Source organism: Olea europaea, chromosome 2 (genome assembly GCF_002742605.1).
Source record: "Olea europaea var. sylvestris chromosome 2, O_europaea_v1, whole genome shotgun sequence".
In the NCBI taxonomy this organism is placed as follows: Eukaryota; Viridiplantae; Streptophyta; class Magnoliopsida; order Lamiales; family Oleaceae; genus Olea; species Olea europaea.
In genome coordinates this window covers 11610645-11636284 of record NC_036238.1, presented here as the reverse complement: position 1 = coordinate 11636284, position 25640 = coordinate 11610645, and the positions used below count along the sequence as shown (strand labels likewise).

Below are 25640 nucleotides of genomic sequence, written 5' to 3'. Positions count from 1 at the left end.
AGGGTGAAGGTTGGTGTCGAAGGTGGCATGCAAGAGGTTGCAACGGGAAGAGGTGCAAGGGGCACTGTGGAAACCCGGTCATCGAGGAGATGGTGCCGCAAGTTGGGAGAACTTTGTTGCCCATTGACGTGAAAGACAATGCAAGGTTGCATGAAGATGCATCGAACACGTTTCGCTACGAGGACGTTAGCGAATTAAGTGGGGTAGAATATCACTGATCGTAAGGTCATGACTGGAAACTTGGCATGACACGGGAATGTCATGGCACAAGGTGGGAAAATGAGATAGACTTATGGAAAATAAGGTCTATGCTTCGGCGATATATGGCAATGAGTGCGTCGCCAAATTCAGTGGGGGAGTGACTTATGCCTCACGCGATCGCATTTGATCCGTCCCGGTAGCGGTCGCAAGATAACGCGGGTAACGCGTTTCTTAAGGACGGAATAACTTACGATAGGGGACGCAAGCAGATTTGGTAAAGGTCGCAGGTAGATTCGGGCTGGGGATGCATAGATGATTTTGTGGCAGAATGCAGGCTGCCTAGATCGTGCAATTTTTCAGGGCGTTAATGAGGTTTTTCTAAGTCCCGACCCAGCCATTTTGGGAGGAAAAATACTTGAACCTGCAGCCGGATATTTTGAGGATGCAAGTGGGCAACTTGCACAACTTGTCCACTTGTGTGCCACTTGCAAACTAAGCGCGAGTTGTATGCAAGCTAAGCACGAGTTGGCAAGGATAAATATCAACGGTGCAAGCTAGGCACGAGTTGTATGCAAGTTAGGCACGAGTTGGCGACAACTTGCAAGGCAAGTTGTAATACCATCCACTTGAAGACAACTAAGAATGAGTTGGCGACAACCAAGCACGAGGTGGCGACAACCAAGCGCGAGTTGTAAAGTGGAAGGTTAAGGAGGTTTAAGTTTTCTATAAATAGAGAGGTAGTCTCATTTGTAAATGTAGTAGATGGAGTAGAGGTTAGAGAGTATAGGGAATATAAGAGAGGAGTGAGTTTATTCTTTCAAGAGAGATTGTAAAGTTTTTCCTTTCATTTATACAAAGAAAGTTTCCCCATCTTTACTTGTTTTCCATATATTACTTATTTCAAAAATCTCTTCTCAACGTGGGTATAATTTAGCCTCATTGGTTAAATTATTTGTGGGCGTGGAAAGGCTGACTTAACGTTTTCTCGTGAGGTGCGGGAATTGTAGAACGTTAAGGCCGCACGGTTCTAGTTTGTTCGGGTGTAACGAAACTAGGCCCGTGACATTACGCAAATAAACTACTCCTTCCATTTCATAAACATAGTCATATTTCTTTTTTCACACAGATTAAGAATATTTTACTTACTATAGTTGAAACAATAAATTTTACTGTCATTTTTCCTAATATACCCCTACATTAATGCAGTCAATATTGAAAATTATATTTGTAATAACAAAGCACATTAAATACGGGCCTATTAGAAAATTAATATAACTACACTCTCAAATAAAAAATAGGACTATAATTTGGGAGGACGAAAAAGGTAAACAAGACTATCTTTATGGGACGGGGGGAGTATCAAATAAAGAAATAAAGCAACGGTTTTATTAAGACGTGGATAGGTTTAACAATACAATTCCTAGCAACATAAAATCTTTGCTGGATAAGATTGAATGGTTTTGCTGAACATGGGTGGATTAACAAGTTAGTCCAAAATAATAGAATTATAATAGGAATTTGGAATACAAGGACACCTATAAGAACATCCTTAGAACTAGTAGAGGCTATGCATAAAATTACTACAACTTGCAAAAAAGAAGTGAAGTGGGAAGGAGAGATGGTGAAAGAATTAGGAAAATAGGATATAAAATGTGGTGCATGGGCAAGGGAAAGAAAAGAAATAGTCAACTAGTGCTTTTAGTACTTGCTCCAAGAATACAATTAAATAAAGAAATAAAGCAACGGTTTTGTTAAGACGTGGATAGGTTGAACAATACAATCCCTAGCAAGATAAAATCTTTGCTAGATGATGGTTATGTGGAAAAATGTTTCCCCATATGAAAGAAATACAAATAAATTTTGACTTTGAGGATTGGAACGAAGAAAAATAATACTATTTGGACATTGAGAAGGCTGCCTTATAATTTTTTTTAGAAATATATGCTTCAGAAAGATTCTTATGTAACTTTTAGGAAATAGGCATATCTAGTTAAATAGATCATTCTTACTAAAAGAGATATAGATCATAGTGTAAAGATTGTAAAGTAATTACTGATGAGAGCATGCGTGGCATAAATTGGTGATGCTTGATGTGTTTATACAACCAAGTATTATAGAGTTTCAAGATCATAGAACAAGAGACTGGAACTTGTAGAGCTAAAGACAAACGAATTTCAAGGACAAGAGTTTTGAACAAAGGAAACGACGATACAGATGGATATTGCAACATGATGCGGCTAGTAAGATTTGAACTTAGAAAAGGAGGTTTTCGGAGAGTCAAAGGGTTAGGCCACCTAATGAGGAAAATGGTGCTGCAATGAAAAGGTTAATATGGAACTTAAGCTAATACCAAATGCTCTAGAAATTTATCCGAATAAATAGTGTGGAGACTTTGAAAAATATAATTTAGCTAAAACCAAGCAAGGAGGGTGGTTCAGATGTATTTTCAGAAACATACTAGTAAGTTATCTTGTAACTAAGGAGAGAAGAAAGTTGGTAATTAGCTATCTTAACAGAGAGAAAAGGGCGAAATAAATCTAAATCAAGTAAGCAAATAAACATTAAAACCAAGAGCTTAAATGGACAGTGAAATTATAGAAATGCTAACTCTAATAGAAAATCTGGGTCATAGGCTACAAAGAAGGTAAAGATTAGAAAAGCAATTGGTCAAGATAGAATTGCTACAAAGAATGAAAGTGTCATTAAGCAAAAATAAATAAATAAATAATAAAAAATAAAAATTGCAAGATGAACACGAGCGCAGTGTATATATCAATATTCAAATTCAATTGTATTAGGTAGTATCAAGCTCATAAGATTTAGAAGAGAGAGCAATTGAGCATATAGTAATGATTGGGAGATTCGTTTCTGGAAACAAAACTAAGATAAAATATACAGAACGTCTTCCAAATTATAGCAATGCTGGAGAGAATCATTCTGAATCATTGAGGGCTTGTTTTATTTAGGCGCCATTACTAAGACCTAAAAGATTTTATAGAATTACAGAGGGATCAGGTGAAAGGGTGCTTTTATAAATATTCTATGAAATTAATAGATATAAAACCAAAATCTACAAAATGGCTAATAAATCAGATGTGCTTTATGGTACTGAGTGTTGGGCCATTAACAGTGGAGCAATGATTGAGTATAAGTTAAGGAGCACACAATCAAGTAGATGTGGCATGCCTTGTGTATACATAAAGATGTCTTGTTGACAAAATGACTTAATATCGATTAACATTTTAGAACAGGAAGGTTTAGAACAGGAAGGTTTAAGCGACTGTAAAAGTTTTGATTCAACAGGATCTCCAGGTAAGTATAGCAATGAATCCAACGGAGGAATTGAAAAGGAGTCATCTAGTAAACCCCAAATCTATTAGAATAAGAGTTAGTTTGTTATTGTTGTTGATGTTGCTGTTGGATGAAGTCAAGTAACCAACTGGGCATAGATTTAGAAATAGCTCAAGTAAGCCTCTTAAACATCTGAATTTGATTAAAACCAAGATGCTTTACTGTTTATGTGAAGACCTACTAACATTCACTTACTCTGAGAATACATTAGAAAAGAGAAGAGTGCCAGACCAAATTACACTAAGTTGTTAAGGGAAATGGAAAAAAAAAAGAAAGACGAGACAGAGGGGAAGTTTACATCCTTGATTCAGAATATCTATGCTCAAAGCCAAATGCATGAAGTAGCAAATCAAATGATTTGCTGATATGTAAAATTTACAGAAATTCTAAAAGAAACTTCTTGATAAAGTGAATAACCTAAGAGGAACATTATCAGGAAGACAAGGGCAATTTTATCACAGATTCCCAGATAACAAATGGATAGATTTTAGTAATCCCATTTTCTCTTATATGAATGCAAGTTATTGTAAAATTCATATACTTGTGCCCTGAAAATAAATTTTTCCGTCTTGTTATCATTTTTTTTTTACTCCAGAACACCAGAATATCTTCTGAGTTCAATTTTTCCAATGAGCCAATATGGATGTCTCAAGGCAGGACGTTAAAGCCAGACAAAGTTTATAGATCTGATTTTGAGATTTTATCAACTTAAATTTGGAAAGTTAAAAGCTTAAAGCTTTTATAAATTGACAGCTGGGATGAGAATGGCGTTTCTAAAATATGCTGATATAAGGGTTATGCTGGGTACAATGTCAGATGCTAGACATTAAAAAAAAAAAATCCCTTAACGGGTGAGAGTACCTGCAAAGCCAACACAGTGTTCCAGCTTTGAACTGTCCATTGAAGTGATCTACAGAGTTAATTCCAGAACCTTTGCACTGTGAACATGCTACAGCACCTGATAATCGTATTTTAGGAAAAGAAACATTGCCAAGTCAATAATCAGATGATCGAGGAAAAGAAAAGTCACATATGCATTAGCATGGGTACAAGGCAAGTAGAGCCAATAGCATGTAAATTAGTTTATCTGTCAATTAACATTAGTCTTCAACCTGAGTTCAGTTTTAAGAATTACTCATCCACCAACCAATGGAAAGCTAAAACCATAAATAATTGACAATGTTTGTGTAAAGCTTTGCTCAAGAAAACCAAAAAGACGCATTTCCTTCCAGACTTTACAAGAGATGATAAGATTATTAGAAATGCAAATTATCATTAGAACAAGAAAAGCATTCCCTAGTAAGGAATAATGGAAACTGTGCATGAGTTGATAAGAAAATTAGTTCAAGGGCTAGACATGGTCCGGTTCAGTTCGGTTCTAACGAGAACCGAACCGGACCCGAAATTTTCGAGTATCTAATAAGTGGAATCGTTGGGTCCAAATTTAATTATGGAACCGTTCGGATTCGATTCCATTCGATTTCCAAGTTCCGTATTATAATTAATTTTTTTAATATTTACAAAATTACATTAATTCAACTAATGATATGTTAAATCTTAGCTATTACAAAATAACATAGTCCAATCTTATGTATTTTTTTTCTCTCTTTACTGAATTATTCATAGATTTGATTGTTAAAATCACATGAAGAGGAAGATAGCGAGCTCAAAATAATTAAGAGAGGTATTGTTGAGCTTCAATTTGATTTCTCCAGAACGGTAGAAACGGCACTACGGTAGAATGACAGATTTGGATAAATCTTAGGTCAATTTGATTAAGTAGGCTTTGAATCGAAAATTAGAAATAGGATGTTTGAACTAAATTCACTAGTTAGCAAACTTATTTGGAAAAATAAAATAATTTGGCTTATTTAAAATAAATTAATTAAAAAACTAGGGAGAGTTAGTTCTTATTCGGTTCTTGATCTAGAACCAAGAATGAACCCGTCGATTTTCGATTTAGATTCCCATTTGAGTATTTAATTTAATAAGAACAGCTCGGTTCAGTTCGGGAATTTTGTCCAGCCCTAATTAGTTCTCTGCCCAAAAGAAAGTATCAGGAGGGGAAAAACAGGAGAATCAATAAAACGAGAGAATAGCAAACTAATCCAGCTATAAAAGTGCAAATGACAAGAATATTACTCAAATGATCTCTAGTTTACTTCGTAGGCTTGCATGGACAAATATTCTATATAAAGAATTCTTAAAAGAGCTCCCATTGCAGTTTTAATATACATTGTTGTCAATAATGCAAAATTAATAAAGTATGGAACTAAATGCTTTGGATATCTCCCTCCCCACCCATCCACCAATCCTTGAGGGAAATATGTGAATGTCATACATTGTCATGAAAATAGATGAATGAATGCACATGGTGTGACAAATAAAATGAATGAAGTACAATCAAGTCAAAGAATTGACCAGTGACTAATATTCTAATTGAAGACAACCATAATGGAAGTTAATATAATTGTTTCAAACCCTTGATATTAAATTAACATGACAAACCCTAAATTAATAAAACTAAAAATATGATATCTTCAAATAATGTAACAGCAAAAAATAAAATAATAAATAAATAAATTTAACATACACAGAAAGTGCATTCTTAAAAAAAAAATTGTCCTGGCAATAGAAGATGCATAATTCTAATGACAGAGGAAAACTTCTGGGGTCGATTAAGAATATAAAAGTAGTCACTAGACAGTGATTCTTCAGCTTACCATTACCCTCACAATCAGTACAAATTATGCTATTTCTTTTGGTGCTTGGTTTGCTGTCTGTAGCCTGTAGATTAAAGCAAAACAGAATTTCAAATACGAGATGCGGTAAAAAACAATAAACAAGGGAACCATGGAGCAAGGAATGAAAAAGAAGTGCAGAAAACCTTGGCACAATAATGGAGGTCTCAAATAATCCAGATTCGGATATTAGTAGCTGCCTTAAGTTTACAAAAGGACTAAAGGCACTTATAGCCAAGTTAAAAATATATTGTATTTCAAATAAGCTATCAAAGATTTACTAAGACTTATGCTGTTTCAGTTACATATTCAGTCTATTTTAAAATTCTCTGCATTTTGACCTAAGAGCAAAATGTAAATTGCTTTTGACTGCAGTATCGGGCTGTCAGAAGGATCTGACATTTGTTGGTTGTTTTCTGGTAAGCTTGTCAAGTAAAAGGACAATCAAAAGCTCAAATATTGGGCCTAAGACTAATCGGCCAAAACTATGTCATTCCTCAAATATGCTCTGTTGCAACTTGTTTCAGCTTGTAAGAAAGTACGATTTCAGCTCTTTCCTAGACGTGTGCTATATTATCTCTTTTTGGTGTGATGCATTTCCCTAAATGTGATTGCCTAAGTTTCATTATTCCTTTTCCTCCTGATATTTATTCTCCATAGAAACAACCTCTAGAATTCATTAAATTTGTCATGGGCCCAGTTTCGTTACACCCGAACAAATTAGAACCGTGCGGCCTTAACGTTTGACAATTCTCATACCTCATAAGAAAACGTTAAGTCAGCCTTTCTACGCCCACAAATAATTTAACCAATAAGGCTAAATTATACCCACGTTGAGAAGAGATTTTTGAAGTAAGTAATATATGGAAAACAAGTAAGGATGGGGAAACTTTCTTTGTATAAAGGATGGGGAAACTTTCTTTGTATAAATGAAAGGAAAAACTTTACAATCTCTCTAAAGAATAAACTCACTCAACTCTACATTCTCTACACTTTCTAACATCTACTACATTTTCTACATCCCATTTACAAATGAGACTACATCTCTATTTATAGGAAAATTTAAACCTCCTTAACATTCCACTTTACAACTTGTGCTTAGTTGTCGCCACCTCGTGCTTAGTTGTCGCCAACTCATTCTTAGTTGTCTTCAAGTGGATGGTCTTACAACTTGCCTTACAAGTTGTCGCCAACTTGTGCATAGCTTGCATACAACTCGCGCCGAGCTTGCATCGTTGATATTTATTCTTGCCAACTCGTGTTTAGCTTGCATACAACTCGCGCTTAGCTTGCAAGTGGCACAAGTGGACAAATTATGCAAGTTGCCCACTTGCATCCTCAAAATATCCGGCTGCAGGTTCATGTATTTTACCTCCCAAAATGGCCGGGTCGGAACTTAGAAAAACCTCATTAATGCCCTGGAAAGCTGCACGATCTAGGCAGCCTGCATTCTGCCCCAAAACAATCTATTTGCGTCCCCAGCCCGAGTCTACCTGCGACCTTTGCCGAATCTGTCTGCGTTCCCTATCGCAAGCTGTTCCGCCCTTCTGAAACGCATTACCCGCGCTATCTTGCGACCACTACCGGGACGGATCGAATGCGACCGCCTGACAAAAGTTACTCCCCACTGAATTTAGCGACGCCCTCATCGCCATATACCGCCGAAACTTAGACCTTATTTGCCATAAGTCTATCTCATTTTCCCACCTTGTGCTATGACATTCCCGTGTCATGCCAAGCCTTAAATCATGATCTTGCGATCCGTGACATATGCCAAGCCTTAAGTCATGATCTTGCGATCCGTGACATTCTCCCCCACTCAATCCGCTAACGTCCTCGTAGCGAAACGTGTTCGATGCATCTTCATGCAACCTTGCATTGTCTTTCACGTCAATGGGCAACAAAGTTCTCCCAACTTGCGGCACCATCTCCTCGATGACCGGGTTTCCACAATGCCCCTTGCACCTCTTCCCGTTGCAACCTCTTGCATGCCACTCTTTAACTTCAGATTCACCAAACGCCTCATCAACAGGGCTTTGTTTCGAGCAGTCTTGGCTTGGTACATGTCCTCCAGAATCTTCCAGAGAGCATATGCATCTGTCTCCTGTGTTACATGGTGAAAAACACTATGGTCAACCCATTGTCGAATTTGACCGATAGTTTTTCTATTTAGCTTCTTCCACTTCGCCTGTTTGGTAGGATCAGGGTTTTCACCTTTGGCTTCCAAGGGGTCATACAAATCCTTACAACTAAGGAGGTCTTCCATCCGAGGCTTCCACAGTGTGTAATTGGTGGCAGTGAGTTTGATCATAGCTCCTGATGAAGATTCCTCCATTGACGTCTTGACTTGCAAAAGCTTTATCAAAACTATGAGGGTTAATTGATGAACCAAGCTCTGATACCACTTGTTGTGATTCTCCGATCACGTGAAGAGAAAATAAAAGAGGAAAAACAATTCTATTTCTACTTGAATAGAATTTACAACGGAGTTTACAAATTCAAAAAAAACCTCTCAAAAGAGTCTCTCTAATCTCTCTTTTTTTCTCTCTTCTCTATCCTATTTTTCTTCCTCTCAAGGGACATCTTAATTCTCTTTACGGTAGCTCTATTTATAGAAAAATCTTGGCTACAAACCGTCATAAACTTGTGGCCAAAAATCAATCAAGAATTGCGGCTAAAGAATTTCATTTCAAATTCTCTTCTTGCATAGATTTCTTCTCCACTAAGCAATTGAAGTTGTGGCCGTCAAAAGGTAGAGAGTTTTAATTCAAATTTTCTTCTTCATCCTTCATGCATGCATGTTGGTGGGAATTACTTGTTTATTAAGCAATTGAAATTTCAACAATTTCGACATGGAAGAATCTTGAATGCGGCTGGAATATATCAATTCTCCCCCTCCAGTCGCATTCAAATCAATTGCTATCGGACAACTAACCCAGCTATGTCTCTGCATAGCTCTAACTTCTCCCTTATAACCACCTTTGTTAACATATGTGCTGGATTCTCATTTGTGTGAATCTTTACTAGTCTCAACAGCTGTTGATCCATCACCTCTCTTATCCAGTGATAGCGAATGTCAATGTGTTTTGTTCGAGAGTGATACATTGAGTTCTTACTCAAGTCAAGAGCACTCTGGCTGTCACAATGTACTTTATAATTTTTCTGCTTGATCCCTAATTCTTGGAGAAATCTCTTTAACCACAACATTTCTTTACCTGCTTCCGTCACTGCAATATATTCTGCTTCTATTGTAAATAAAACAACACACTTTTGTAGTCTTGACTACCATGAAACAGCTCCCCCTGCAAAAGTGTAGAGAAATCCTGAAGTAGATTTTCTACTGTCAAGATCTCTCGCCATATCTGAATCTGTATAACCTTCCAAGATTGGATCAGCTCCCCCGTAGCACAGACATATCTTTGATGTACCTCTGAGGTACCTGAGAATCCACTTGACTGCCTCCCAATGTTCCTTTCCAGGATTAGAAAGAAAACGACTCACCATGCCTACTGCCTGGGCAATATCTGGCCTTGTACATATCATGGCATACATCAGGCTTCCAACTGCTGAAGAATAAGGTATGAATGACATTTCCTCTATCTCTTTCTTGGATGAGGGGCATGAACTTTTGCTCAACTTGAAGTGGTTGGCCAATGGAGTGTTGACAGGTTTGGCATTATGCATATTGAATCTCTTGATCACTCGTTCAACATACTTCTCTTGGGATAGCCACAACCTTCTATTCTTCCTATCTCGAGTTATGTGCATTCCCAAAATCTGTTGAGCTGAGCTTAAGTCCTTCATGTCGAAGTACAAACGAAGTTTTCTTTCCCTGAAACTTCAAAACCTTCTAGCTGCTCCATATAAATTTCTTCATATAAATTACCATGAAGAAATGCTGTTTTGACATCCATCTGTTCAAGCTCTAGATGAAGAAGAAAATTTGAATTAAAACTCTCTACCTTTTGACGGCCACAACTTCAATTGCTTAGTGGAGAAGAAATATATGCAAGAAGAGAATTTGAAATGAAATTCTCTAGCCGCAATTCTTGATTGGTTTTTGGCCACAAGTTTATGACGGTTTGTAGTCAAGATTTTTCTATAAATAGAGCTACCGTAAAGAGAATTAAGATGTCCCTTGAGAGGAAGAAAAATAGGATAGAGAAGAGAGAAAAAAAGAGAGATCAGAGAGACTCTTTTGAGAGGTTTTTTTTGAGTTTGTAAACTCCGTTGTAAATTCTATTCAGATAGAAATAGAATTTTTTTTCCTCTTTTATTTTCTCTTCACGTGATCAGAGAATCACAACAAAATTCTCATTTCTCATTCTTCTCCCTCAAACACAATAATTTTCCAGTCGCATTCTAGAGCATACGATCACACTATCAGTAAAACATTCTTAAAAATCACTGACTAGGGCTCACTTTATTGCAAGCAGATGATTTTAGTGCCGAATGTACAAAAATCAGGCATCATAGTCATGAAAACAGATTGACTTGAATTCTCGAGTTCTAAGGTTCATTTTGATACAGATTGTGATCAAGAATAAATCATCATATATTTTATCAAATCCCCATTCGAATTCTTTGTTTCTCCCTCGTAATTTATTCTATTAATGCTTAAAAATGCCATGAAACGATGGCTCATCAAGTGTTTTGATTCACTACCACGTCATTAGAATTTCTTCTCAATTTTTTACCAGAACAACAAGGATAGGTAGCTTTGAATAAAAACGAATTAGTGTAACGAACTACAATTTTTTAGAATAAGATTTGGCACATTGTTTATTGAGAAAATTTGACAAAAACACTCTCTGGCATCTGTCTCAAGCTGATCTCTTCAATCCATGAATCGAGTCGTTGCAGATGTTTGAGAAAAATGTTTATTGTTACCTGTGGTTTAGTAGTTATCACTCATTTCATTGAATTGTGCTTAATTTAAATTGCATATTGCAGAATTCCAATTCCTCGCTACAAAAATATTATATGCTTTTTCATTAATATTTTGGTTTTCAGATCCTTCGGTGGATTACATTACAAAGTTCTTTTAAGCCTCGTGAACATGATGTCCCTTGATGCTCTATATGTCAGAACCATCATCTCGTCTATGTCTAAAAGCTAAAGCCAGTAGCTTTATTTATTTATTTAAATTTATTATTAAAGCTCTATGTCAACAATTTATGACTAAACAGCGAGGCATTTAAGTGCGAATGTTCGCTCACCTTAACCTTTAGAGCTTCAAAATTAGCTTTTCTCGAGCTGGTGGTGCAATCATTGATCCATTCAACCTTCCTATTAGCAAAGTTTCCACTAATAAGCCCTGTAAAAATAATCAACAATTCACATTAAAAATGATTTCAAATGAACACAAAGTAAAACCAAGAAGCTCAAGTACCCTCCGCCCCAATCCCATTTCCACAATTACGAACAAGTACACACACAAACACCCACCTACAAAGATATACCCGTTACAAAAATTAACTGAATTCAAAGAAATGCATATAAAGCACAAGTATGAAGTACCCACAAAAATATGTAAGCATGTGTGTGTGTGTGTGTGTGTGTAGAGAGAGAGAGAGAGAGAGAGAGTACTGGGATTGTCGAGGGTCTTGAAGGAGATAGGATGTACTGAACAAATAAGATTCGCCATTTTTAGTTAAAATTAGAGCTCGAATTTCAGGGAAGTTAGCCTTTTCTGCTACAAAGGAGATAAGGCGAGATTCTACTCTCTTCGTGACATAATGAGAATTTTAATATTTTGGTAAATTAGGGATGGGCTCCCTAAACTTTTCTACTAGTAAAGTATTGGGTCATCAACCTTCAAAATAGAATTTTGAGTCCCCAACTTATTTAATTATATACGTGATGATGATGGAAATCGTAAATGTGAAAGTTAAAATTTTGTGTGTTTGAGCCACATTATTTTGAAAAAATGAATTTTGGAATAGTGAATTGATGTAGAATGTATGGTTAAAAATGAGATTTTTTTTTTAAATTTGCGTGTAATATTATTTTATTGAAAAATGTATAGTTGAAATGATGTCAAATTATTGTTTAAGAATGTATTTTTTTTTTTTTTAAAGAATGCGACTGAAACAGAGATATATGTGATATTCATATGACTTAAAGCTAAATACCAAAATTCGTCAAAACAATTAGCATCTAACTCTAATTTGTATGGTATTTTAGCGTATATATTGTCGATTACTTCACTAAGGAATCCAAATTCACATAACTCAATTGATTGGAGATCAAAATCTCACTTTTGGAAATTAGGATCCCAAAATAGTGCTACCTATAAGATCGAAGAATCCAGCCCTAATAATTTTTATATTTTGTAATTATTAAATTACCCTGTTACGATGAACTTATTTCATGAAATATTGATAAGTCCAGATGAATTTATGCAAAAAGCATCCAATTTTTTGTCAAAACAACAAATTATAAGAGTTTTAACTTTTTTTTAAGTACAATCACAAATTCGTTTATAACAATTTTATAAAAAGTGAAATCGAAGAATTTTTTACTACAATTTGTCCACCAAAGAGAATTGCAACGCATGCTCAAGTTAAATATGACAAAAGAGTTTTTCCAAAGATAATTAGTTTATAGAAATTTGTATATAAGGTCCTAAGCCTTTTCAAAATAGTGTATGTAGCACCCCCAAAAGTTTAAATCATAGCAATAGCTCCCGAACATTTAAACTTTGTGCGCTAGTAGGATATTTGGATGGTTTCCATCCAAAAATCTATTATTTGACCGAAGATCAAGCGACCATAATTTGATCAATTTTTAAAAGGACAAAATAATTTTTTATGCTTAATTAATTAAAATAAGGGAGATTTGCATTGAATAGCCCAAACTTTTAAAAAATGTACAACTTGATCTCATACCTTTAATACATGTGCACCAAAACGTATTGTATCCATTTAAAAACCTATTAGTTGACCATATATCAAACGCGTGACCTTAATTTGATCAAATTTTAAAAGGGTCAAAATGATCTTTTAACATTTAATTAAAAGGAGAGAATTATTCTCAGAAATTTGTAACTAAATAAATTCAACATATAAACTACAAATAGAGATGGAGAATCGAACACGTTCTCTATTTTAAAATGTTATAATATAGAATATATTGAAACTTGATTTAAAATATTGACTCTAAATAATAAAGATCATTTTATGTTAAAACGGTCTTTTGAAAATACTCTTGCAATCTCCATGATTGTGTTTGACTCTATTTATAATTTAAATCGATTTATAATTTTTTATAAACAGTCTTCACCTTTTATTTATTTATTTATTTTTATCTATTTATAGTTTGAATACTTGTTTGGTTTGGATTAAAATATGATGTTAATCTAACTTAAAGTCAAACAATCAATAATATTGATCACATCTCACAACTTTTCAACCACATATCAAAAATTTCTATTACAATCTACTAAAAAAATCCAATTTTAATCTCTACCAAACGCTCTTTAAATCAATTATAAATAATTCTCAAATATGCTCAGACTTAGAGATGTCAACGAGTCGAGCCCAAGCCTAAAATTTTAGGCTCGAACTCAGCTCGGTTAAAATGGTCGAACTTTTTTACGAGCATGAGCTCGACCAAAAAATTTCGGCTCGGCCCGAACTTTCGACTTGGGCTTTTACAGGTCGAGGTAGGTAGGCCCGGATTTTTTTTNTAAGCCCCTGTTTGGTTCCGATTTTTTACCCAAAAAGTCAATTTTTTTATCATTACTTTCCTAAGTCAATCGTCATTTTTGACTACTTCACTCACAGGTGGAATCCATTTTTCACTCTAACAGTCAAAAAATCAATTCTTATAATCACTACCAAATACACCCTAAGAGAGCGAGCTTGTTCAACTAAGAAATATGCTAAATGAGGTAACATGAGCCTTAGTAGATTATGGGTGTTGAGGCCCAAGGGCAGACTAAACGTTTTCACTTGTAGAATATGTCGCAAGTGGAGAATCGATAACCATCTCAACTGAACTCAATTTTGAGTGCTAGAAGAAAGAAAAACTTCAGCAGTTGATTTATGCTATGTTGATCTCTTTGAGAAAAACTTCAATAGATTTTTAAAAGCCAAAAGGAGATTTTGAAATTCAAAAGTTGCTTCTGATTTAATTAATTTTATGTAAGTACTTCTTCTAGTTAAAAGAACTTTCAGAGAAAGTAGATCCAATATGACTTCTTCTAAAAATACTTTCGAAATAGGAAATTCTTTTAAAAAATAGTTTTCAAACAAAAATTAAGATAATTTTTTTCTAAAAGATCTTATACAAAAAGTAAAAGCGAAAGTAAAAACAAAAGCATGGCCAAATAGGTACTTCTAATGATAACATGAAAATATCAGTTTCCATTGCCATAATCTTCCTCACAATATAAGTATAAAAGAATCAACAGAGTATAAAACGCATACCTCCATACATGAAATGAAAATATCCATAATAACTTAGTGCCTGTTTGTTTGCCATTTTCCACCTCATTTTTAGAAGAAATGTTAGTGTTTATGGGCCCCACTTGGCCCTTTTCTTGATTTTTATCTCGCAACTTTCATTTTGCAACGGCTATATTTCTTCTAAAAATGAGCAAAAAAGCATCACCCAAACAAAGTCTAAATCCTTAATGTTAAAACACCAATAATGGATAAAAGATCCAATGGTCTTCAAGATCAGGAAGAAATAAAGAAGGCAATTACTGCTACCTTGTGTCGCAAACCTCTACAAAATCCAAAAACCCCAGCTGTACAGTCCTCAACCTGAACTAAAAACTTACATCAACAGCCAGCGTCACGAGTTCCTCCAGCAATTCAAACCACATGGTTCAGGAAAAATCTCAATCGATAATGACCATTCAACAGCATACTGAGAACTGCGATATGTAAGATTATTCTTCTTCCGTCATTTCATTTCAGAAAGAACGAAAATGTCAATTTGTTTTGATGCAGTGCGCATCAGTAGCATGCTGAGTGCATTGATGATAGCCCACACTCTGAAGAAATTCCCGGATCTCTTTGGCACTACTGTTGCTCGCTTGCAATAAGCGTTCATCTTCTTCATATATTAAGTAAGGGGCTTCACCTTTCTTTCTTGACAACAACTTCGTCGCTCCCTTAAGCACGTGATACTCCCAGCCTTGAACGTCTATTTTAAGCAAGAGAACGGGCTCTGACTCTTTTATCACTTCGTCGAGGGGAATAGATCTGACTTGAAGTGCAATCTCTTCATTTGACTTAAAAGCCATTTTTGCACCAACAGATGAAACTGCACTATTGTCGAGCCGACCAACCAACTAGTAATGACATCCAAACAAGTTCAAGTTATTTCAAGAACAGTAAAAAACTCATGTTAGCAAAAGATATTAAATTATTGCAGCTAAGCTTTTCATTTATCATCATCACAAACAAGAAGCATTGGTTCCTTGGAAAGTAAATGGACGCATTGGAAGGTATTAAGAAAGAAAATGAGTATAAAATATTGTTATTTCTTATATTGTCAAGTCATGTCTGTACTTAATACCAAATATGCAATAATAGAACTAGGTCATACTGTGTCGAACTTAAGTGTGTCAATCACGAAGAAAGATGATACAATTAAATTTACAAGATACAGCTAGAGCATCATATATCAAGAGAAGAATGAAAGAGAGAAAGGGAAAAGAAAAGAGGATCTAGATTGTGGCACGTTAAACATGGTGCTCGTCGGGTGAATAGACAGTAATAATGCGATATGTTCAAAATTAATGAATTGCACAAATAATAGTGCAAATCATCAATAAATAAGGCTAGACAGCCAAATCAACTTTTCAAGATGAAAAACACCTTCATAATCAATTTGGAGGCAACTGAGTATAATTGCATCGATAACCTAATAGGAAGATGAAGAAAGAATGATTAATAACTGATATAGTAAGATGCAACAACTTTCCAAAAGGTATATCTGAAAGGAGAAGCCCAATTAAACCCTTACGAAATAGGCCTATCCCCATGTTCACTGAAGCTCTGCAGCAATAATCTCTTCTATATTTATTATTTATTCACAAGGAAAAAAGCAATTTCTGAATGCAATCTTGTGGATGAAACAATTTTAAAAGGAAAAAACCAATGAAACCTCCACACATTCAAGTGGTGATAACATCATAGGTGGTCTTCAGCTTATTGCCAGTGATTCCATGAACTCGATAGAACATGGTCGGTGAAACTGATTATTGGGGAAGCACACCAGTAACTTTTATCACACAGAAATAACTATTCAGAAGTCCATAATTGAGAATTATATATGAACCCACTGGCCACAAGGTTCAGTATCATCAAATTACTGATATTTTAATGTATGCGTTTTTACCCAATAGATGATTTAAAGTTACAGCCAAAAATCATACATGTAGTAATTGAAGATTAACAGAATTAACGAGCTTTATTTACCCAACGCATGCAAATGAAGTTGCAGGATTTATATGAAAAAACATGTATTGCACTCAGTCGAACAACTTTGTTCATTAGGCTTTTAGAATGCCTTCCGAGAATCAATAGTGAAGACTTAGTTATCATGAAATGATAATCAAATTAAAAGACGGTATGCGAACCGAAATAGTTAAAAACTAAGACAGAACATCAAGGAAAGAAAAAGGCCTCTACAAGAATGTAAATCTATCTCAGGGCTCAAAATTTCAATATATTTTCATTGAAACTTCTGAAACAGTCCATTCTAAAGGCTATAGCCTCAGTTCGGTACAAATTCTTTAAAATTCATTTTTCTTCAAACTCAATTTTCAACCACACATTCTCCCAATAAAATAATTTTGCACCTGGACCCATAACTTTTCTCTACTATTTAACCACACATTCTTCAAAAATAAATAAATAAATAATTTTCAAAAAATATATTCTAAAAATATCTACATCAAACGAGCCCCTAGAAATGAAGCCATATTATCATGAATAAAATTATACTTTAAATTTCTCTCAAATTAAAAAATATCAGTAATATAGCATGTAACATGTTTTTTCTTATAAATTTGGAGATCCAGAGTAACTATTTTAAAAGGAATTTTATATACAAACACAAGATATTACAAATTTTCTCGAGCCCTTTCACATTCTTAAACCTTCCAAAAAGTTCCTTAGTTTGCCATCCTCCAACTCATCTGCAATGGAAACATATCTGTGAACCTTGATTTTTGACACATTACAGTTATGCTGTTGCCATCATTGCATTTGTTACTATTATGCTGTTAAATTGAAAAGGGAGGCTCCAAAACTTTATATGTACAAAGGAGAAGCTGACGATGCATCAACTTAACGGGCTAACCAAAAGAAAAAACATTAATTCACAGATACAAGATGGAAGGGAGTGATTGGTCAAAGAAAGTAAACTCTTCTTTCCATTCATCATTAATGATGATAATGCAGCAACTTCTATTATGACAGTATTTAATCAGCCTCGCAATTCACATCTTCATATCCACGATCAATTTATATAAAATATATGCAATAACATGGAAAAACTTTAGGAATACAATCATCACATAATATAAATAGACCTCCCATATTTGGAGGTCTTTTATTTTTTAAGGGAATATTGTAAACAACCTTCCTTGGTCAAGTTGAAACGCTCAAGTTGTGCTAGGATGGTGGAGAGACTGCTAAAGGTGGTGTGGTGTGAGATTGATACGATTCAGTCCTATTTGCATTTTATGACCATTATGGAAAGCTATCTACTGTTTAGACAAGTGTTAAAGGCTCTCATAAAATGTGAAAAAAGAAGAAGCTCTCTATCTAAACACTTACTCGACGGAATAACAAATATTACTACTGGAATTATCAAATACCTATGCTTATGTTAATTGAAAGATAAAAAGATTCATCCTCAAATATAATTGAATTTTAAACATAAGACTAGCCTATAATCTGTGATCACACTACACTATTCTACACTCAAACTTCGAACTATTTACAAAATCACAGATGATATCCTAGAATCTAACTTAAAATGTAAATTTTCTGAAGAAAATCAGATTGAATGCAATCAAAATACCTTATGAAATGTTATATTCCCCGAGTGATCAGATGTGGCGGCCTCAAAGACCTCTATCAATTCCCCCACTCTATTGAAGTAAATCCCTTCACAAATCCTCTGCAAATTCTCAAAAACAGGCTCAAATGCCAACACTTTGAAACCCATGACAGCAGCAGCAAAGCTCGCCATTCCCACATTAGCCCCAACATCCACGAAAATCCCCGTTCTGCCCTCCTCTCCTTTCATCTTCTCCAACACCTCCTGCACCGTGGCTGAAATATCAGGCCTCCTGAAGGGCTTACCTTTTAGCGTCCTAACAATGTTCTTGTGAGGCTTTTCCGTCAAATTTCCAAAATCTGCGAGCGAATACAAAAAAGGGTACTTCAGTCCTTCAACAATGTTGGCAAAAACGGGGTGTGCTTGAGGACTGTTATAGCAATCAAACGGCTTTATGGGTCTTTCAATAACTGAATTTCCATTAAAAGTGGGATTTTTCTTGAGGTGCTTTGCAGATATTATGGGGTTTTGAGGGGTCTGAGAAGAGAGGTAAAAAAACGCGAGGAGGAGAAGGGAAGTGGAGACAAAGAGGAGAAGATTTTTCGGTGTCAAGATTTTTATAGGTTGATTTCTTCTCCAGGCATTTGCCATGGAAAAGATTGAAACGAATAGAGAAGGAAGATTTCTTGATGGAAGATTGGATCTCGAAGAACACTGTTTTCTTGAGAGCGTATTGTGATTGTCTTTTTTCTCTTGGTCCTCATTGTCTCCCTAAGAGAGCATTTTAGTCTCGCTATTTCAATTTCATTGCACCTTAGGACCTTTCTAATTCATTTTTTTTTGGTTGAAATATTTTGTTTAATTGAAACAAAAATAAATTTAAAAGGAAAAAAAAATAAAAACAACCTCAACCTTCTTCTCCAACCACCCTGCTTCCTAGCTCTATCGAATTTCTCCTTGTGTATCCACTGGTTTATTCTAATCTAGAGAAAATCGTTACATTAATTATGATTTTTAATATATTTTTAAGAATATTTGGGCAAATATGGTAAGTATTACGTATTCAATATGAACAAGCTCAACTTTAGTAATTGAAAAGGAAGAAAAAATCGTAAAATTCATCTACAAAGTCGACGATTGGCCACATTGACACAATGAAACTTTGATATCATAAAATTTCGAAGAAGAGCCCCAAGTTTTCCTTTAATTGCACACACAACGTTTCTTATTGAATGCTATAAAATGAATAAATTTTACGAATGATCATTGAAGTTCTAGCTAAAAAATTTAATTGATTACTGCAGTATTCCTATGACCCGTTGCAGTTAAATAATAAGTTTGTAGCTTAATATTGTGTAATACATTCCATAAATGTCTCGATTTGATTTATTGGATTCATGGAACGAAGTTATTACATTCTCTTGATTTGGCTAAGTCGTATCTCAACTAGTCATCAAAGGCTAGACTTGTCAAATTAAATCTTGACTAAGTTCAAATTGTTTCAATGTAATTTCATAGTCATTTGATCTGAATGCTACATGAAGAACATAACTCGGATGACGGAACGAGAAAAACTAATAGATTATAAAAATAATATCACTTTTTATCCATAGTTTATCGATCAACTTCATAATTAACGCAGTGGTGTCGGAAATGAAAAGTCATGTGTTACCTAAGAAGAGAAAAATATGTCATTCATTGTCTGGTGCAATTTCCAATCACCTAAGTTTTCGTTCCCTCAATTTATTCTTGTCTTGTGTAATCTCGACCCAGGGGTGAATCTAAGAGTTTGAGTTAGTATGAGTGATCGTTGACCATCTACCGTTGGCCGCAATAAAATATTAAAAGTCCTTTTTTTTTTTTTTTTGCAAAAAATGTATTTTGGAATGGTGACTTAATGGAGAACGTGTGACTAAAAATAAAGAAAATTTTTAAATTTATGTGTAATATTATTTTAATGAAAAACGTATGGATGAAAAGAAGAAAGATAAATGTAGTTTAAAAAAAAAGGAGGAATCGAACAAGGTCTAAAGTATAAATATAACAATTATTTTGTTCAAACTGGATATATATGATTCTGTTATAAGAATAAATAGAACTCATTAAATAACATTGTTGCCAAGTTTTGTATAATTCAAAGGAAGAGTGTGAATTTGAATATTTAAAATTGTTTGCATTAAAACAATCAAAACCTAACAAATATCATTTTGTTAAATTTATTAACACAATCCAAGAGGTATAATAATGATTAAATTTACCACAACCCAGATCACACATTCATATCCTCATTGTCCCTTAGTTATTTAATATTGGTAAAAACTATAGAATAAAAATAATACATAATAAATCCATTGACAAGGATTCGAACATAAGACTTGAAGTATGTTAGGGTTAACTCCCACCAAGTAAACTACAGGGGATGTTTGAAAATAAAATTAATTACCAGAAATATAAGGTAAAAATTTGATGTATTACTAACAATATATATATATATATATATATATATAACGGATCCAGCTAGGGCGGCCGTCCCTTGGATCCGCCACTGTCTCCACCTATTGGAATGTATTCTCGTTGCTTTTAGCATCCATTATGGGGTCATGAATTGATCCCATCATTGTCATTTGCATTATTTGTATTGGAGTAATGCTATTTAATCTCATTAGGATTGCAACCTAAATTTAGATGACGCTAATACGTCATTAATGAATAGGTTTCACATTTTATTTAACCTATCATTTAATGTCATCTAAACTGAGGTTGCAATCTTATTGGGGCTAAATAGCAAAATTGTATTTTATGCTACAAATGTTGTTTTTTAATGATCCAACACTCGCATGGATAGGGATAGATTGAAGATCAGACTACAAGTCGAGCTAATATGTAAAATAATAATAAAAATAATTAATTTGCACTTAAAAAATTAAATGGGCTGAGAGCTGGATTCGGCTACAGCCCAGCCTAGTCCCCTTATATCCATCCTTGTGTATGAAATTCTCGTATATTTCTCCATTTAGTCTAGCCCATTACATTGAACTTAAATACCTCAAACAATCACTCTTCGGGACAACATGATCCTTAGCAGCAATTCCACTAGCATCCTTTTCCTAATATGACTTTAAAAGGGGTTCCATGTATTTCAACTTAATTCCAATGTTAGAACCTATGATTTGTCCTTCTATCGGGAAACTTCATTTGCTATTTGTTTTGTCCCTTGAAAGGTTGTGGCACAATGATGCAATTGTGTGAGTTGACCAGCTGACTTTTCCTGGTTAATTTTAAAGTGTTGGCTGGTTTGTTAAAAACGTAATTTCATTTACAAAATCGTGTTTCTTCTAATGGATGTCCATGATGATGCCATGTGTCAACCCCATGTCCATTGGATGGTTGATCATTTGGTGACTCATATAAAAGGGAGCCTTAGGGTTGAGACGCATGATTTTTTTGGTTTTCTAGAGACTCCTCTCTACTCTGGCCGTTTGAGTTCTTCTAAATCTTGAGTGATTCTTTTACTGAGAAGTAGTGTGTGTTCTTGTGTGAACATTTTTTTGCGAAGTAAAAAGATCGAATCTTCTGTAATATTGGGTGATTTTGGTCTGAGTGCGAAAACACCCAGATTTCTAAGCTTGGTTAAAGATAGATTGGCAGTGGCTTGTTCTGCAGACAGAAGCACTTATATTCTTGGGCGATTCTTCGATCTGTTACTGCCTTAGGGAATTTTTTAATTAGATCTAATTTTCTTGTCATTCGATTTTGTATTATTGCACATTTTATTGTTGTGATCTCTAATATTTCTTGGAACCTCCTCTTTACAGTGGTATCATAGTAGTTGGACGGAGGTTCTTGGCTCTAATTCGTGTAGATCTGAAACTGTGACAATCGTTTTTTGCTAACCTTCGTTATTTCTTGAAACCCTATTGAAGGGATTTGGTGAGATTGTTCTAGTTTTTTGATTAATACTACGGATTAATTGCATATACACTTTAAGTGTGCTGTAACTGTGATTTAAACCTTTGATCTGCGACTGGCTGGGTAATTCCTTTGTCCAGGAACCCTAGAGTTGTCTGGAATTTAAGGGTTACCTTGACTTAAGTCAAAGATCTCGATATTGAAATACTGCTGTGATATTTTTTGGTGTATAATCCCAGTTCTTCCTACTTAAATGTGATTTGTGTTGAGAAAAACACTCTTTGACTGTAAGACTTTGAACAAATCCTGTGAAATAACTGAAGTTCTTTACAAATTGTGATTATTGTATATTCAATATCTCCTGTGTGGTGATACTTGAGTTTGTTTTAAGTTGTAAGTTTTTGTGAAGTGTCTTCTTGATCTGCTTATACTGTGACTGCATTCAAATTTTTTCTAAAGTAATGACAAATAAAAATTTTGAATTTGATGTTTTTAATGGCAAAGAAGACTTCAGTCTCTAGCACCAGAAAATGAAGGCAATTTTATTACAACAAAAATGTGTTAAAATAATTGATATAACATGGCCATATGATTTAGAAGAAACAAAGAAAACTGAACTTGATGAAACTGCTTGGAGTTCAATTTTTCTACATTTATTTGACAATGCATTGAGAGAAATTGGTGAGACTAAGACTATATCTGAGTTATGGAAAAAGGTGGAAGATACATACTTGAACAAATCTATCCCTAATAAAGTGTATCTTCTAAAACAGTTCTTTGGTTTTAAACTTGGCCCATCCCTTGACCTTGAGGCTAATATTGATAGATTTAAAGATTATCCTGTGACCTAGCCGACTGTGATGAGAAACTCTCAAGAGATCAGTTGGCTGTGTTATTGTTAAATTTAATTGGTGATAAGTACAAAGATGTTAAAAGTGACATTGAATATGGAAGGGAAACTCTAACCACAGATGTTATTATTAATGCTTTAAGGAATAAAGATTTAGAGTTAAAGTCTGATAGGAAAGAAATTATCAATGGGGAGATCTTGATGGACAAGCCTATGTCTAATCCTAAGACTGTGAATTTTTACAAGAAACCTGGACACAAGAGAAAGGCAAATCTTAAGGATAAAATGAAATTGAAGACTAAAGGAAAGAAGTGTTTCTATTGTCTTGGTGAGGGTCATTTTATCAAAAATGATCCCAAAAGACTTAGTGATTTGAAAAATAAATCAAAAGATGATGGTGGTGCAGCCTTAGCTTATAATAATGAGACTTTAATTGATGAAGTTTATGTCGCTGTAAAATGTCCACTTTGTCAAGAGTGGATTCTTGACTCTGGTTGCACCTACCATATGTGTCCAAACAAAGAATGGTTTATCGAGTTTGAAAATATAGCTGGTGGTAAGGTTTTAATGGGCAATCACATGAGATATCAGGTTAAAGGAATAGGAACAATCAATTTAAAAGTAAAAGGAAATAATAAATTGGTTTTGGAAAAGACTAGATATGTTCTTGATTTACAAATAAATCTTATTTCCTTAGGGGTTCTAGATGAACTAAACTATGACGTATTGATTAACAAGGGATACATTAAAATCTTAAGGGGTTCACAAGTAATTATTGAAGCCCCAAAGAGACATGGCCTATACATTTTACAAACTGAAAATTTTTTAGAGTCCACATCAGCAGCGATCTCAGTCCAAATGATAAGTCACATATATGGCATAAAAGATTGGGCCATATTAATGACAAAGGGCCAAAGATTTTGAAAAAACAGGGTGACTTTGGAAAGGATAACATAGAAAACTCAGTTTTTGTGACTATTGCATTTTTGGAAAACATAACAAATTACCTTTCTTACCTGTAATGCATAAATCAGTATCTGTACTTGAATATTTGCATGCTGATCTTTGGGGGCCAGCTTCTGTAACAACTCATACTGGTTTTAAATATTTTCTGTCAATTATTGATGATTTTTCTAGAAAAAATTGGACCTTTCTTTTAAAATCAAAATCTGATACTTTTGGTGTTTTCAAGGATTGGAAAACTTTGATTGAGAACCAAACTGACAAAATATTAAGGTCTTAAGAACTGATAACGGTTTGAAATTTTGCAATCTTGAATTTGATGAGTTGTTCAAATCTTTTGGTTTATTAAGACATCGAACAATAGCGCACACCCCAAAACAAAATGGTTTGATCGAAAGAATGAATAAAACAATTCTTGAAAAGGTGAGACGTATGCTCTTAAGTTCAGGCCTACCTAAGATTTTTTGGGGGGAAGCTATTAAAACTACTAGTTATCTGATTAATAGAAGCCCTTCTAGTGTTGTACACTTTAAAACCCCTGAAAGGATGTGGAGTGGAAAATCAGAAGACTTTAGTAACTTGAGGTTATTTGGTTGTGTAGCCTTTGTACACCAATCTGAAGGAAAATTAGAACCTAGTGCCCTTAAATGTGTATTATTGGGCTATGGTGAAGGGGTGAAAGGGTATAGGCTATGGGTATAAGATCATAATTAGTAGTAATGTGGTGTTTAATGAGAATGATCTGCCTTGTCTTAAATCTGAAAATCAAATAAGCCCTTAAGTCAAGATGAAAACGTGGAAAAGAGAGCTGAAATTGAGGTGGAGCAATCTGATGAATCATCATAATACTACACAACCTGATGAGAGAAATGAGGAGATACCTGGTGATGGTGCTCCTGATGATGAATCTGAAGCTGAATTCAAAATTGGTCAGCCTTTAGACAATTATCAACTTGCTAGAGATAGGCAAAGAAGACAAATAAGGCCTCCTATTAGGTTTGATGAAGATGTATCTTTCCTAACTTATCAAAGTATGATTGAGAATGAGTCTGAGTCCTTTGAGGAAGCCATAAATAGTAACGACTCTAAGGCATGGCTTGCAGTAATGCAAGATGAAATGCAATCACTTAAACGAATAAAACTTGGGTTTTGGTAAAAAGACCAGAAGAAAAAAGGGTTGTTCACTGTAAATGAATTTTCAAAATTAAAAGAGGTGAACAAAGTGAAAATGATATAAGATACAAAGCTAAACTAGTGGCTAAGAGATTTACCCAAAAAGGAGTAGATTTCAATGAAATCATCTCACCTGCTGTAAAATTTACTACTGTTAAGGTTATTTTGGCCTTAGCCATACAGTTTAACTAGGAGCTAGATCAATTAGATGTAAAAATAGCTTTTTTAAATGGTGATCTAGACGAAACCAAATACATGAAACAATCTAAAAGATTTAAAAAAAAATCAGGAATCTGGCCTAGTTTGCCTTCTTAAAAAATCCATAAATGGCTTAAAACAAGCTCCAAGACAATGGTATAAAAAATTTGACAACTTTGTACTTAGACTTGGTTTTCAGAAAAGTAATTTCGATACCTGCCTGATTG

The 25640-nt window shown here is 34.5% G+C and overlaps 2 protein-coding genes across 2 annotated transcripts in view; both read right to left on the bottom strand.

The window, feature by feature from the left end:
• LOC111410911 overlaps nt 1-12028 on the bottom strand; it is a 14865-nt gene extending 2837 nt beyond the window's left edge. Inside the window, exons 1-4 of the mRNA XM_023041508.1 lie at nt 11883-12028; nt 11513-11610; nt 6276-6339; nt 4414-4510 (exon numbers count right to left, since the gene is read on the bottom strand). Coding sequence (XP_022897276.1) covers nt 4414-4510; nt 6276-6339; nt 11513-11610; nt 11883-11940 — 317 coding nt within the window. The 5' untranslated portion in view covers nt 11941-12028. The remainder of the gene's footprint in view (nt 1-4413; nt 4511-6275; nt 6340-11512; nt 11611-11882) is intronic.
• A 2680-nt stretch (nt 12029-14708) lies between these two features.
• Nucleotides 14709-19035, bottom strand: LOC111410905. The gene is made up of 2 exons (XM_023041503.1): nt 18342-19035; nt 14709-15597 (listed from the first exon to the last, which is right to left on the bottom strand). Exons 1-2 carry the CDS (start codon nt 18969-18971, stop codon nt 15235-15237), a joined length of 993 nt encoding a protein of 330 aa, XP_022897271.1. The 5' UTR covers nt 18972-19035; the 3' UTR covers nt 14709-15234.
• Between the last annotated feature and the right edge of the window lie 6605 nt (nt 19036-25640).

Excerpts from the sequence above, each read along its gene's own strand:
- LOC111410905 (XM_023041503.1), bottom strand. The coding sequence starts at position 18,971 with ATGGCAAATGCCTGGAGAAGAAATCAACCTATAAAAATCTTGACACCG. Across the intron at positions 15,598-18,341 it reads GGAATATAACATTTCATAAG|TTGGTTGGTCGGCTCGACAA; the intron begins GTATTTTGATTG and ends TGTCATTACTAG.